At 40.5% G+C, this 16,705-nt stretch overlaps 1 protein-coding gene across 2 annotated transcripts in view; it reads right to left on the reverse strand.

The window, feature by feature from the left end:
- ints10 (integrator complex subunit 10) overlaps positions 1 to 9,228 on the reverse strand; it is a 61,147-nt gene extending 51,919 nt beyond the window's left edge. For both annotated transcript variants that reach the window (XM_072584152.1, XM_072584151.1), the window contains exons 1-2: positions 9,072 to 9,228; positions 794 to 861 (exon numbers count right to left, since the gene is read on the reverse strand). In XM_072584152.1, coding sequence (XP_072440253.1) covers positions 794 to 861; positions 9,072 to 9,200 — 197 coding nt within the window. In that variant the 5' untranslated portion in view covers positions 9,201 to 9,228. The remainder of the gene's footprint in view (positions 1 to 793; positions 862 to 9,071) is intronic.
- Positions 9,229 to 16,705: the final 7,477 nt, after the last annotated feature.

Below are 16,705 nucleotides of genomic sequence, written 5' to 3' on the forward strand. Positions count from 1 at the left end.
TTGCCTTTGTGGGGATTTCAAAGTAAGAGAAAACTGCTTTTCACAGCTGGATAAAGACCCATCTTTCATGAAGTTCAACATGAAGCTACCTTTTGAGGTATCATCAGCCTGTACTATTTTCCAGTAGATGATGGAGAACATTCTACAAGGTCTATCCCAGGTCACCATTTAGCTGGATGATGTGCTAATAATTGAGACGACAAATAAGGAGCACTTAGAGAAATTGGACTTTGTCCTTAGACTTTTCTCCCAGTCGAGCATACCTCTTACAAAGGAAAACTGTTTGTTCCAGACACCCCAAGTGACCTACTTGGGCTACAGAGCTGACAAGACCAGGTTACACCCATGGGAAGATAAAGTAAAGGTGATCAAAGATGCCCTGGCTCCCACATCTGTACTGGAGCTTAGATCTTTCCTTGGGTTAGTGAATTATTATGGAAAATTCACACGTAACTTAGCCTCCATCCTGGCACTGTAGAAAAATGGTCAAACTTGGAAATGGTCTTGTTGCCAATTGGAGTGGTGGATGCAAGCACAGTTATACCATTTAAAAGATACTTAGATGAGTACATGAATAGGAAAGACTTGGAGGGATATGGGCCAGCAGCAGGCAGGTGGGACTAGTTCAGTTTTGGTTGGACAAAAAGGTCTGTTTCCATGCTGTATGACCCGATGAATTATCATCACTTCTCTTGTTGCCAAAAAATATTCTATTTATAATTCCATCTATTAATGTTATAAGCATCAGAAATATTAAATGCTCATGTGGAAAGTGGTTTATTGCATTACTTACATGTCATAAAGTAGTCTTCCAGCTGAAGCTGTTCTCTCAGCATTTCGTTCAATCATGTACATTTCATACTAAGAACGGAAACCATTACATGTTAAGCAGAAAAATCCAGGAAACTAATGCATTTTGATTTGATTTCATAAAAGCATTATTCCACTATAGCTCAACAACACTTGAGAGGAAGCAAAGTACCCTGCCCAAGCCACTGTGTGACTTTGGGAAAAAGAATCCCAAATTCTAAACCTGGAATTGGGAAATGGGTAATTTCACAATGATCTCAGAAACCATCTGTCACAATCATCACATGCCAACCACCTTTTAATAAACCATCTCATCCAGTTTTCATTTTGTCATTTGGAACTTGGCTTAGCAAACTCTGCACTATACAATAACAGCCTGGAAGCTACAGTCAGCAGTGAAGTCAAGCAGGCATCACTGATCATGAAAAAAGCTGCCCATGAAAATCTAGGGATTTCAATGGTGTGGATTTTTCCTTTCCTAGAGCTAATTTCATTCTTTAGCCTAACTTCATTCTGGCATTTGCTATAGATTTTTTTTAAACAAGAAGCCAACTCAGAGTATTTGAGAAGACTTGTTGCTCGGGTTGTGGATCAGTTTATTGACTTGCTTGCTGAGCTGGTAAGTTTGTTTGCAGATGTTTCGTCACCATAAGTCAATATTGAAAAATTCACACAGACAGAAGACTCAGAAATAACAAACCGGTCTTATAGGTCACTTTTTATCATTTTAACACAAGTGAAATAAAGATTCAAACATTTACATGGGATAAATTAGAGAGGGAAATATCAAACTTTAAAAAGAAATCAACGGAAATGGCATGAAGCAATGTGACATTCTACAAAAGCAAATTTTCAGCAAATAACAAGGAGTTATTCAGTAGAATTACGAATTAGTACATTAAAAACTATTCAATGGTTGACTTTTCCCAAGAGTTGTTGTGGTTCTGTTTGCTCAGCTGGGAATTTGTGTTGCAAACGTTTCGTCCCCTGTCTAGGTGATATCCTCAGTGGTTGGGAGCCTCCTGTGAAGCACTTCTGTGATGTTTCCTCCGGCATTTATAGTGGCTTGTCTCTGCCGCTTCCGGTTGTCAGTTCCAGCTGTATGCTGCAGTGGCCGGTATATTGGGTCCAGGTCGATGTGCTTATTGATTGAATCTGTGGAGGAGTGCCATGCCTCTAGGAATTCCCTGGCTGTTCTCTGTTTAGCTTGTCCTATAATAGTAGTGTTGTCCCAGTCGAATTCATGTTGCTTGTCATCTGCGTGTGTGGCTACTAAGGATAGCTGGTCATGTCGTTTCGTGGTTAGTTGGTGTTCATGGATGCGGATCGTTAGTTGTCTTCCTGTCTGTCCTATGTAGTGTTTTGTGCAGTCCTTGCATGGGATTTTGTACACTACATTGGTTTTGCTCATGTTCGGTATCGGGTCCTTCGTTCTGGTGAGTTGTTGTCTGAGAGTGGCTGTTGGTTTGTGTGCTGTTATGAGTCCTAGTGGTCGCAGTAGTCTGGCTGTCAGTTCGGAAATGCTCCTGATGTATGGTAGTGTGGCTAGTCCTTTGGGTTGTGGCATGTCCTCGTTCCGTTGTTTTTCCCTTGGGCATCTGTTGATGAAATTGCACGGGTATCCGTTTTTGGTGAATACATTGAAACCTGAAAGCAACAACACCCCCAGATTCTATGGAGTACCTAAAGTGCAAAAACCAGACATCCCACTCAAACCCATGGTATCACTACCAGGGACACCATCACACAAACTGGCTAAAGAACTACAGCAGAAACTGAAACACCTGATCAGCGGATCCAGACAGTCTATACAATCAACACAGGAATTCTTGGACATCATCAGAAATATACACATAGACAAGGAAGAAACCATGGTCTCATTTGATGTAACTGCACTGTTCACCTCTATCGACAAAACCCTAGCCAGAGAAACAATAGCCAACCTGCTGGACATACAGAACAGACAACAGGACATTGAACCTATCAACAAAGACGGCATACTTAAACTACTGGACCTGTGCCTCACAACACACTTCACATTCAACAACCAGATAAACGAACAAATCAACGGCACACCCATGGGCTCACCCATCTCTGGACTCATAGCAGAAGCAGTAATGCAAAGATTAGAACAAACAGTCTTACCGCAAATTCAACCCAAACTCTGGGTCAGATATTAGATTAGATTAGATTACGTACAGTGTGGAAACAGGCCCTTCGGCCCAACAAGTCCACACCGCCCCGCCGAAGCGTAACCCACCCATACCCCTACATCTACCCCTTACCTAACACTACGGGCAATTTAGCATGACCAATTCACCTAACCTGCACATCTTTGGACTGTGGGAGGAAACCAGAGCACCCGGAGGAAACCCACGCAGACACGGGGAGAACGTGCAAACTCCACACAGTCCTGAGGCGGGAATTGAACCCGGGTCTCTGGCGCTGTGAGGCAGCAGTGCTAACCACTGTGCCACCGTGCTGTAGATGACACCTTTTGTAATCATTAAAAACACAGAAATAGAGAACACACACCGGAACATCAACACCACATTCACAGGAATCCGATTCACGAGAGAGGAAGAAAAGGATAACCAACTCCCATTCCTAGACGTGATGGTACAGAGAACACCAAAAGGAGAATTCAGCACAAAGGTATACAGGAAAGTCACACACACAGACCAAGTCCTGAACTATGAAAGCAACCAACCCAACACACACAAAAGAAATTGCATCAAGACACTGTTCAAAAGGGCCACAACACACTGCAGTACACCAGAACTGCAAAAACAGGAAGAAGAACACCTATACAATGTATTCGCCAAAAGCGGATACCCGTGCAATTTCATCAACAGATGCCTAAGGGAAAGACAATGGAACGAGGACATGCCACAACCCAAAGGACTAGCCACACTACCATACATCAGGAGCATTTCCGAACTGACAGCCAGACGACTGCGACCAGATTATCGCGCACCCGAGCTACAAATCTTCTCCCAAACTTTTCCCAAGAGTGTTTAAAGCAAAACTTATAATGAATAAGTGCAGGATCACATCAAATCACAACAAAACCCAGACTAACAAAGCATATTGAAATATGCTTTCCATTTCTATTTATTGTTAACTGTTATAAGGCATTCAGAGTTCTGTGCATTTGATAAACCAAAAGATGAAGTGTGTCCCTGAAAATTCACCTTAATATCATTTCTCAGTGCACATATCACAATGTGGGATTGCGATCTTCAGTTACATAATTGAGTGTTAATTTTCTAGTATTTTGCCTGTCAGATTATCTGTTGCTGATCATAGAACAGATGATTTAAACTGGTTATTGCTGGCTATTTGAATAAGCTTCCATTCTTGCAAAGTGTCTCTGATGAATGTTCTGATTGTATAAAATTAATTAATTTAACGTCTGTTGAGTGAAGAACTAGGTATATTTTGTCCAGCTGTGCTTTTGTTTAAAATTCATTCATAAAATGTAGGCATTGTTAATTGAACAATATTTATGGCCTCTACTCTTATCCCTAATTGCCCAGAGGGTGGTTAAGACTCATATAGCTGTACAGCATGGAAATGACTCTTTGGTCCAACTCATCCATGCCAACCAGACATCCTAAATTAATCCAATCCCATTTGCCAGCACTTGACCCATATCCCTCTAAATCCTTCCTGTTCCTGTACCCATCCACATGCCTTTTAAATGTTGTAATTGTACACACTTCGAGCACTTCCTCTGACTGCTCATCCCACACACGCACCACCCTTTGCGTGAAAAGGTTGCCCCTTAGATCCCTTTTAAATCTTCCCCTTCTCATCCGAAACCTATGCCTTCTAGTTCTGGACTCGCCCAACGCAGGGAAAAAACCTTGTCTATTTACTCTATCCATGCCTTACAGCTTTTTAATACTCTTCAGCTCAGTCTATTAGAGAGAGAGCTATTGTCAGACAAAACTTGAAAGACGTTTGTTGCTGTTTCATCTCAAATTCTCCTTCTTATTGCTTCCAAACAGCAACATTGTATGGCATGGATCAACCATATATGGAGCACTTCATTTTCAAGGTGCAAGACTCTTCTGCTACTTCAGTTATAGCAGACCAACTTCCATTTCAGCTTATTGTTCCAAAAGAGAAAATATGTGGTCTTGCAATAACTGTGACAATTGCTGATCCTCAAAATTATACAAAGTAAGTCAAAATTAGTCTTAGTCAACCACATCGCTGTGGGTCTGGAGTCACAAATAGGCCAAACCAGATAAGGACGGTGGTTTCCTTCCCTAAAGGGTTTTTCTGACAATCAACAGTGGTTTCAAAGACATCATTAGATTCTGAATTGAAATTTTTCATTGAATTCAAATTCCATCTGCCATAGCAGGTTTTGAACCAGAGTTTCCAGAACATTACCTGGATCTCTGGATTTATAGCCAAGCAATAATACCACTAGGCCATTGCTTCCTCCTGAAAATTAGTTCAACACATTAATTTTCTACAACCATACATAATCAGAAACGATCAACAGATTGCTCAGGAGGGTGTGTCAAGACATTCACTGCAAACATGCCATGAGAGTGATATTGTGGTCTTTTAAACAAAAAATCAATAAGATTTTCTTGTAAGCAACATTTGGAACCAGGATGAAAGTTGATTTTAGGAAATGGGTAAGCCCATGTTTTCTTTCTAGACCTTTTGACGTAACCAGAATATTTTGATTATGGTTATATATTTGGCTACTTGTGTTTAGTTCACCAGTCTGATAGCACCATGGGTACAAATGCAATCAGAAAATTTTGATAGTTAAAAACTACAGGAATTATTTCAAGAGTCAATTTTATAACTGGCATTATATAGTACCTGCAACTAAAATAAACTTGCAAACTGTTTTAAGTAGGGTCAAACAAAATTTGACAAACAACCATGAAAAGAATATTAAGACACGATGAAGCAGAATAACTTACTATTAATTTTTAAGCCTTTCCATAGCCTTCTGTTTGCATATATTTTTTAACTATTGCATTTTAAGCACAAAGTCTGTCTTCCAGTGCAGCAGTTGGTCTTTAATCAAGCTAAATTATTTTTGGGGTCTTAAAAATGTGGGTCTTAATCATGAAAAAGTATACCAGTGCAATATTGCAAGTTTACCTTATGACCTCTCCCATTTAGTTTAGACTGCTATTTCTTTATGGTAGGAATCTATCTTGCCAACAGGCACTTGACTCAGCTGGAGCTGTTTTTCCCACCTGATGGATAGCTAATGGCCTGTGAGAGTGATCAGTTAACACACAGAGATCTGTCAATTAACCTCTCTTCCTTATGAATTATTGCCTTTCCACTGTTTTTTGTCTAATTAAGAACATACAGTGTTTTTGTAATATTTTGTATTAAGGAAGCCTGTTTGTGACAGAAGACTCTTTAAGGAAGAGCTGGTACCCTACTCTCCTAAAGTTTTAGAACGTTAATACCTATAAGCCAGGCTTGCTATGTTGTAACAGTGATGTTATTGGTAAATAAAGGGGAAGGCTAAAATTAAACTAAACTGGCTGGAAGAGGTTTTTATTCTAGACTACCAAAGAGTACGATCTCCGGGACAAACCAAGAGAGGCTTACAGGTCGAGCCCATTAGGGATTCCCTGGGCCATCTCAAATCTGTACTTTAACAAGCCAAGGATGGATTTCATGTGGATAACAAAGGTTTGATATTTGGTAATGAATCATTGTGTCTATACATTACTAAATTGGACAGTATGCCATACTCAGGAGTCATAAGTCTGGAATTTAGTAAATGGAGTTTGAACCAGTATATTACCTTTAACTTCTTTTAAGCTTACAGTAATTGTACATTGACATTTTTTTTTAAAACATCTGCTGCCTGAACAAGTTATAAGGTAAAAAGAAAACACTATTTAAATCTTATGTACTTTGTGAAGTACATCGTAAGATTACAATGATTACATACTCTAAAAAGAGATGCCAGCATCAATGTTCAACAAAATACAGACCTGTCATTTACTGAACAGTAAACAACTGTTGCACTACGTTTAACTACAATAAATTGGACAAGACTTTCTGATCATCAGTGTAATTTTGCTGCACAAAATTGCTCAATGTCAAACCTTAGTAGAAGCAGGCAATGTAGAATACATAATTAACCGAATTGAATCGAATTGAATGTATTGTCACGTGTACCCAGGCACGGTGAAAAACTTGGATAAAAGCAAATTACTGCGGATGCTGGAATCTGAAACCAAAAGAGAAAATGCTGGAAAATCTCTGCAGGTCTGGCAGCATCTCTAAGGATAGAATAGAGCTGATGTTTCGAGTCTAACTGACCCTTTGTCAAAGTTGAGTAGGGTAGAAACGGTTTCAAAACTGGCTGGTGTGTGTGTTCAGGCTTTTGTACCTTCTCCCCAGTGGTAGGAGGTTGTAGAAAAACATTGCCAGGATGGGATGGATCTTTAAGAATGTTGGCAGCCTTTTCTTGACAGCCTGGTACACGGATTCTATAGATGGGAGGTTGGCCTGTGTGATTGCCCGGGCCAAGTTCACCACTCTCTGTAACCATCTCCGATCTTGAATGGTACGGTTGCCAATACCAGGTGATGATAAATCCAGACAAAATATTCTCAATGGTGCACCTATAAAAATTGGCAAAGGTATTCACCGTCATGCCAAATTTCCTCAGCTGCCTGAGGAAGAAGAGATGTTGTTGGGCCTTTGTAACCAGAGTGTCCACATGAAAAGTCCAAGAAAGCTTGTTGTGGATAACCACTCCAGAAGCTAGACACTGTCCACTCATTCCACCTCTGTGCTGTTATCGTGTCGGGGTGCATGAGTAACATCCCACCAAAAGTCAATGAGCTCCTTGGTTTTGCCAGCATTGAGAGCTAGGTTGTTCCCAGTGCACCATTTGTCCAGGTAATTCCACCTCCCGTCTGTAGTCTGTTTCGTCACCATCTGAGATTCCACCGACTATGGTGGTGCCATCAGCAAACTTGTAAATGGCATTAGTCCAATATTTGGCGACGCAATCGTGGGTATACAGTGAGTGCAGTAGGAGGCTGGGTGCATACCCCGGGGGGGCTCAGAGTGCACGGACTGGTACTCCGTCTGGTCCCATCGCTTTCCTTGGATTCACACGAAGGAAAACTGATCTGACCTCTGACGCAATGACTGTTGGGATAGGTTTATCAGGACTTATTAGAATAGGTGTTATCTCTCTGCCGAAATTCTGCTCAAAGCGAGCATAGAAGGCCTCAAGACAATCTGGGAGGGATGTGTCATCATCTACCATCTTGCACCGATTCTTTTTAGAATCTGTGATGTCATTCAGTCCTTGCCATAATCACTGGGTGTCTGTCTGGGCCTCTAGTTTGGATCATAATTGGTCCTTGACTGTCTTAATGGCTCTGCGAAAGTCATACTTGGATTCCTTATATTTGAGTGGGTCTCCTGATCTGAAGGCATCATCCCTGATTTTTAGCAGGTTCTATATATCCTGATTCATCCAGGGTTTCCTGTTGGGGGAACACCCGGATTGACTTCCACGGTATGCAGTCCTCCACACACTTGCTGATAAAGTCTGTGACGGTGGTGGCATACTCGTCCAAGGTACCTGTGGACTGTTTGAAAATGGCCCAATCAGCCGATTCCAGACAGCACCAGAGTTGATCCTCTGCCTTCTCTGACCAGCACTGGACCTGTATCCATGAAGGGGTCTCCTGTAAGCCAGGAAAAGAAGCACGGCATTGTGGTTGGAGTTCCCAAAATGAGAGCAGGGAATGGAGCGGTAGGCATCCTTCACGGTGGCGTAGCAGTAGTCTAAAATGTTCCTGCCCCTAGTGGGGCCGGTAATGTTCTGGTGGGCAACACCTTCCTTAGATTGGCTTCATTAAAGTTGCCGGTTAAAATAAGTAGGGCCTCAGGGTGTTCTGTCACCAGGGTGTTAGTGGTGGAGTATAGCACATCCAGAGCTTCCTTAACCTTTGCTTGTGGCAGTATGTACAAAGTAGTTAATATCCATTAATACACATGTATTATATGATTAACTATTCTCATTGTACTGGAATGTAAAACTGCAAACTGTAGAGCTTTACATGTTAAAAAGGGAATAATTAGATGATCAATGAAAAGCTGTCATTGTTGACAACGGCCACACAGCCATCACTGGTCCATTATATTTTCCACAATATTCCCATCACCCCTTTACCAACACCTTTACAAGTCCTATCTCTCCCCCCTCCCCCTTTCCTCCGACACACACTGACCTGAATTCCGAAATCCGTAGGGTACAACGTCCTGGCGGTAATTAGCCACGCTTTGGCGGCCCATGGGTCCTCCGCCACTAAATCTCGAGCTTTCTTCACCAGGAATTCACAGTCCACCTGAGCCGCCATGATTCCGCCAGTGAGAGCGGCCCGAGCGCGCAGGCGCACTCCACCCGACATGCGTCAGCGGTGGGTGAGGGGGCGGGAACTGCGCGTGCGCAGACCTGACCGGTGGTTCAGTGGAGGCGCTGGTGGGAGGGTGTATGAGTTGGGAATAGTTTTAAAACCTTCGCGGGATGAAATTACTTTCGTAAAGCACTTTTTAAAACCCCGAGACATCCCCAAACTTTTCTACCACAGTCAAAGTGTTATCAGGTAGGAAAACACAGGAAGCCCTGCTATTAGCACCCACTGTTAATCTACATTACCATTAGATTCAGAAGCAGAATTAGGCCATTCAGTCCATCGACTCTGCTCTACCATTCGATTAAGGCTGTAATGTTTCTCAACTCCATTATCTTGTCTGTAAATTTTTGCTATAAGTTCTGTATCTTACAATTGTGTCCTCCACAACCGCCTGATGAAGGAGCGGCGCTCTGAAAGCTAGTGCTTCCAATTAAACCTGTTGGACTATAACCTGGTGTTGTGTGATATTTAACTTTCATTATGATGGTTCATTTTTTTCTTAAGGGGGAGGTGTTATGAAGATGTGGTCGCACTTAACCTTTAAGAGAGTTAAAAGCTAGCAGAACTACCTGATAAAGCACCAAGTGTTCTGAACAAGATATAATGTAACATTTGGTACAACAACTCGATTAGCTGGTGGCCTGGAAATGACAAAATCGATTTGAATTAGGCCAATCAGTTTATACTCCGAAAAATAACAAACTCCAATTAAGTTTGAATTTAATATATTGACAGTCTTAAAAGCCGGGGAAAACCAAACAGCTGGGAGGAGAACTGCCAAGCCATCAGCATCTGCAGACTGCCCGGAGAATAGCTCTCTTAAAGGTCCCTTTATCGATTGGTAACCTGTGAAACAGAAATCCCTAAGAAGAAGAAAAGAAGACAAAGCAAGTTATAAAGAGAAGATTCTATCTTTGGCTGGATTTGAAAATTTAAACTTTGATAAATCTTAATTGTGGGTTTTATCGGACTGGTATTGTAGAAGGGAAAGTAAAAAATAGAGGAGAGTTGCAAATAGTTGTTAGTTAATTATTCTTTGTTATACTTTAAGAAATATAGTTATTAATTTTTACTTTAAATAGTTCTTGGCCTCTCTAATCTTCACAGATCACTGCATGGGATAAATCTTCTCTGTGTTTCTGGTTTAAATTAAGCAGGAGGGTTTACCCCGTGACGTAACAGTAACCCCAAGGATGTTGATAGTGGAGGATTCAATGGTAACACCATTGAATGTCAAGGAGTGGTGATTAGCTTATCTCTTATTGAAAATAGTCATTATATTTATATGGCACAAATTTTACTTGCCACTTGTCAGCCCAAGCCTGGATAATGTCCAGATCTTGTTGCATTTGAAAGTGGACTGCTTCAGTATCTGAGAAGTTGCAAATATTGCTGAACATTGTGCAATGATTAACGAACATCCCCACTTCTGACTATGGCGGAGGGTAGGTCATTGATGAAGCAGCTGAAGATGATTGGATCTAGGTCACTACCTTGAGGAACTCTTGCAGAGGTATTGTGGAGCTGAGATAACTAACCTACAATAACCACAACCATCTTTCTATGTGAAGTGCTGACTTCAACCAACAGAGAGATTGCCCTGTATTACCCATTGATTCCAGTTTTTCTAGGATTCCTCGTTGCGACTCTTGGTCAGTGCGGCCATGATGTCAAGGATTGTCACTCTCCACTCACCTCAGGAATTCAGCTCTTTTGTCCATGTTTGAACCAAGGCTGTGATGAGATCAGGAGCTGTATGACCCAAATGGAACCCAGACTTAGCATCACCAAACAGGTTATTGATGAGCAGGTCATAGAGTCATACAGCATGGAAACAGACCCTTCTGTCCAACTCATCCATGCTGACCAAGTTTCCCAAACCAAACCAATCCCACTCGCCTGCATTTGGCCTGTATCCCTCTAAATCTTTCCTATTCTTGTACCTGGCCTGCCTTTTAATCGTTAGGCTTAGAAATATCAGTTAATTAAGGGGTCAGTGCTGTTTCGTATAACATCTTATAGCATCAGGACCTCCGAGTTCTGGTCTGTTAAAACTTCAGCCAAGAAACAACTCTGTATTTTTGCTCTTCGAAAGTAATCCATTCCCTCTCATCAAAATGGCAAAGCCAACAGTACATTTTAGAAATATTCTTCTGTTATGACTCTAATGGGATGACTGCACTGGTAGTAAAACCAGGCTATTTCATGAATGATCCCAAAAGTGTAAATATTTTATTTAATCATCAAAGGGCTTGATTTGGTTCTTTTTTGTACTACTATACAGAGTAAAAGAAACTCCCATCAGGTTTCTGTTATTAGCTCAAAAAAAACTTTGTTTATTAGAAGTAAAGTTGGTTTTATGATTAGTGGTAAAATGAATTAACAACTAAGATACCAGAATTATATCTCCACAATTCCAAATGTACATGATGGATAAGCCTGCAGAGATGATATGGGATTTAAAGATAAATATTATTTTAGCTGGTAAATAGAAGAATGCTTGCAGTTATTTCTGATGTAGGATTTTCTCCTTACTTTTCAGAAAAAATAGAATCTAGCTTTTTAATGCAATCTATAAGTTATTTTTTTCCACTGACCAACCCAGGTAAACTGGAGGAAAATATACTCCAGTCCAGAGGATATTGTTAGGCAATTCACAGCATGAGGCCTATTTCAAACCAGTTTGTCGTGCAATTAAAGCAATAAAACCTATAACTTACCATTCTTAAAAGACTGACTTGTCTTTTGTCCACAAAGTAATTTTATGTTATTTAAACAATATAGGGGGCAGTACAGTGGCTCAGTGGTTAGCACTGCTGCCGCACAGTGCCAGGGACCCGGGTTCGATGCCCACCATGGATGACTATTTGTATGGTATTTGCACATTCTCCTTGTATCTGTGGGTTTCCTCTGAGTGCTCCAGTTTCCTCCCACAATCTGAAGATGTGCAGTTCAGGTGAATTGGCCGTGCTAAATTGCCCGTAGTGTTAGGTGCATTAGTCAGAGGTAAATATAGGGTAGGGGAATGGGTCTGGGTGGGCTACTCTTTGGAGGGTCGGTATGGACTTGTTGGGCCAAAGGGCCTGTTTCCATACTGTAGGGAATCTAATTTAATCAGATCAATAACACACTTTAATCTTTTGACTTTTCAGTTCTGAGAAGTCACATGGTAAAGCCTCTTTGACCCTGAAATTGTCCACTTCCTTCCATGTCTCTGGTTTCTTTCATGTGGTTATTTTTAAATACTGTGTAGTCTAAACACCTCAGAGGGCCTTCAGAAAAATTTTAAAGAGAACGAACTATCTGTGATTCCTGAACTGCTGGCTGGTGAGCTAATCAAATGCCCCCAAAAGAAATTCCAGACTGTTAATTTTTGTAACCCATCTTAAAAGCAACTAATACCCCACAATTGTTTTGTACTATAATTGTTGCTAATTAATTTTTATCCTTTTAATTCATATCACTTTTTGCATGTTTGCAAGCATGCCTGTGTTGCAAAATATCCTCCTTTACCAACATTACCATTAATTTTGTTTTTGTTTGTGGAGATCTTAAGGTCTGTGTACAGCAATGACTTCTGGAATTGGAAATCAATGGTGTGAATGACTCAGCGCACTGATAGCTTAGAGGAAATGTCATTCTCCCACCTCTATAAGAAGAGTTTGTGAAATGCACCCTATTTCTCATTTAACATTACAGCAGTGCTGTTGCAATCCATGCAAGTAAGAGTCCAAGTCCACAAAAAAGAGTGAGGAAGTATGCCAGTAATGTTTAATAAATGGGCAACATTAAATTTGCATATGGACAATAGTGAGAATGTGGAGAGAGATTTGTTTTAAAATTCAAATCAGTCCATAAGTTTGTGGAGTTCATCTTCTTTAGCCTGAATATTCTCTTTTCTGTTTTTCAATATGTGTCATGAGAATTTCAATATGTGACTGCCACCCATTCATTTAGCTTCTCAAAATGAAGGCATTTACCCAATTACCCAATATCAAGACCCTCAATTCTAATTAAGGGATCAATGCTACATCATATAACATCTCCTTACAATATCAAGCCCCCCCTAATTCTGGCCCCTAAAAAGCAGCCAAAAAGATCCAATTTTGCTCTGGCAATCATTTTCTTGCTTCTCATTGGAGGGCACGTTTCCCATTCAGGATGAGTGATTATAGTTTTTTTATACAGAGAGTCTTTTAGTTTAATCTAATTTTTGATTATGCAATTAACTAACTCGAATTAACCCAATAAATTCAAATAAGCATTTCGTACAGATATAAACATAAGCCAAAGATAGACTCTAGAATACTAATTTAAAGATCAAGCTTATTTTGAAAGGAAAATGGCATATTCATCAATACAAAACAGTCTTTTACAGATTTGATCAAGTGTGCAGACTGATCCTGTGTAGGCGCCTCACGTTGCTTCATTGGTCTCCATTCTTTCAAACTCTGCCTTTGGAAGCATCCAGCATGTCACTTGTTGGCAAAGATGTTGCTCATATCCTTCACTTTCATCCCTCAAACCACATCTCTGACCATCTTTGTGTAATTATTTTAGTTCTGATAAAGGATCACTGGACTTGAAGTGTTAACTCTGGTTTTCTCTCCACAGATGCCACTAGACCTGCTGAGTTTCTCCAGCAACTTCTGTCTTTGTTTCAAGTATGAAGCTTTTACAATTCTTTATTTAGCTTTTGTGGAACTACATAATTGATCAGTATAATTATTGGTTCATTTTAATTGGAGTTTGATTCTACTATCCATTCAAAATAAATTATTAATTACATTGTGTCAACTGAAGCATGACTTTGTATAATTGTCTCCTGTTTGGTTTCATCATTGGTGTCATGAAAGCTAGAATAAAGCTGAGCTAAGGGGTTTTGAAAAAGCCAGGGTTCAGGTCTCACCTGCTCCAAAGGCATGTCATATCTGAACAGGTTGATTAAAAATACCTAAAGCTGAATTATGCATGGCTTTTCTGAATTGACGCACTTCCAAAAAAAACAGAATCTTGTTTTTTCTCTGAGTACTGTGCTAACCTTTATTATTTCACCTCCTCAACCCTGCTGACTTTCCCTTGACTTAACTCAAGCTAACCATTTGGGTAATCAGCATGAGCATATATTTAGTTGTGGTTCATATGCTCTCGCTGTGTGAACAGCCTGTGATTTTGTGAGCTTACAATCATAAAATCATTACTGCAAAATAATTCTGTCTATCCTCGCCCTCCTTAGGTGTAATTCATGTACTGCCACTCCTGTGCCCTCACCCCAAACACCTGTCAATTTTGCCTGTTCAGGTATTTGGAATATTTAGAAAACATAGAAACACTTAATGCATAGAAGAAGGCCGTTCTACCCATCATGGCCCTTCTGGCCATAAAGCAAGTCATTTAATTTAATCCCATTTCAGCTTTTGGTCCATGGCCTGGATGTTACTGACTTCAGGTGCATATTTAGACACCTTTACAATAAATTGTAGGTTTCTGCCTTACCTACTCTTTCAAACAGACTCCTACTGCTGAGATTGCTGCCAACAGGGTATTTACCTGATGCAGCAAATGTTATGTTATCTCCCATAACATACACTCAGCATGGATATTTTGCTATTAAAGAATCCAACAGATTTTTAATTACAACTATTATATACAAAATATTATATTTTTCAGCCACATAAATGTATGGGCTGATATTAAGTTATTTGGTTAAAGCAGAGAAACATGTGTTTAATAGAATGTCATGCTTCAAGCGACCTGAAAGAATATAAAATCTTTGTCTCGTCAGGTACTATGATGCATCTTGCTTATTGGCATACTGATCATGAGATAAGCATAACATTTCCCTTTTACGAATTGTAAAAATTTATCCCAACCAGATGTACATGTTTGTACATGAGCCCATGTCAGTTTGATTATCATACAAACAGGTAAGGTAGAGTTGACATTTAAAAAGTTGGCATTTGGAAGTTTAGCACCTCATCCTGATCTGGAGAAGTATGCATTATTCTTTGTTGCACCTATTTGACAACTTCGCTATAGAGTCAAAAATCGTACAGCATGGAAGGAGAAGCTCCGGTCCAATTTGTCCACACCAACCAGACATCCCAGTCTGACTTAGTCCCATTTGCCAGCATTTGGCCCATATCCTTTGGAACCTGGCCTATTCATATACACACCCAGATGCCTTTTAAATGTTGCAATTGTACTTGTCTTTACCACTTCCTCTGGCAGTTCATTCCATACATACACCACTTTCTGCATGAAAACGTTGCCCCTTTTCATCTCTCATCTTAAATCTATGCCCTCTAATTTTGGACTACCCACGTTAAGATAAAGGCTTTGCCTAATTATCCTATCCATGCCCCTCATGATTTTGTAAATCTCTATAAGGTCACCCCTCAGCCTCCAATGCTCCAGGGAAAACAGCTCCAGCCTAATCAGCCTCTCCCTATAACTCAAACCCTTCAATCCTGGCAACATCCTTGTAAATTTTTACTGCATCCTCAAATTTAACAACATTCTTCCTGTAGGAAGGTGACCAGAATTGTATGCAGTATTCCAAAAGTGGCCTGACCAATGTCCTGTGCAGCCACAACATGACATCTCAACTCCTATACTCAATGCACTGACCAATTAAGGCAAGCACGCCAAATGCTGCCTTCACCACCCTGTCTACCCTCAACTCCACCTCAAGGAACCATGCACATGCACCCCTAGGTCTCTTTGTTCGGCAACACTCCTCAGGATCTTGCCATTAACTGTATTAGTCCTGCTGGTTTGCCAAAATGCAACGCCTCACATTTATCTGAATTAAACTCTATCTACCATTCCTCAGTCCATTGGCCCATCTAATCAAGGTCAAGTGAACTCGAAGATAATTTTCTTCACTGTCCACTGCACCGTCCATTTTGGTGTCATCTGCAAACCTACTAATGAACTGTACCTCCTATATTCACATTCAAATCATTTACATAAATGACAAAAAGCAGTGGACCCAGCACCAGTCCTTGTGGCACACCACTGGTCACAGGCTTCCAGTCCAAAAAGCAACTCTTTACCACCACCCTCTGTCTCCTTCCTTCAAGCCAATTTTGTATCCAGTTGGCCATCTCTCCCAGGATCTCTTGTGATCTAACCTTACTAATTGCTGAAGTTCATGTCGACAATGTTTACTGATCTGCTTTCATTATCTTGTTGATAACCTCTTCAAAAGAATTCAATCAAGATAGTGAGACACGACTTCTCATACACAAAGCCATGTTGACTATCCCTAATCAATCCTTGCTTTTCCAAATATATGTAAATCTTGTCCCTCAGAATCCTCTCCAACAACTTAACCAACACTAACGTTAGACTCACTGGTCTATAGTTCACTGGCTTTTCCTTACAAGTGTTCCTAAATAATGGCACCACATTAGCTCCAGTCTTCCAGCACCTCATCTGCGGCT

Source organism: Chiloscyllium punctatum, chromosome 14 (assembly GCF_047496795.1).
Source record: "Chiloscyllium punctatum isolate Juve2018m chromosome 14, sChiPun1.3, whole genome shotgun sequence".
Lineage (NCBI taxonomy): Eukaryota > Metazoa > Chordata > Chondrichthyes > Orectolobiformes > Hemiscylliidae > Chiloscyllium > Chiloscyllium punctatum.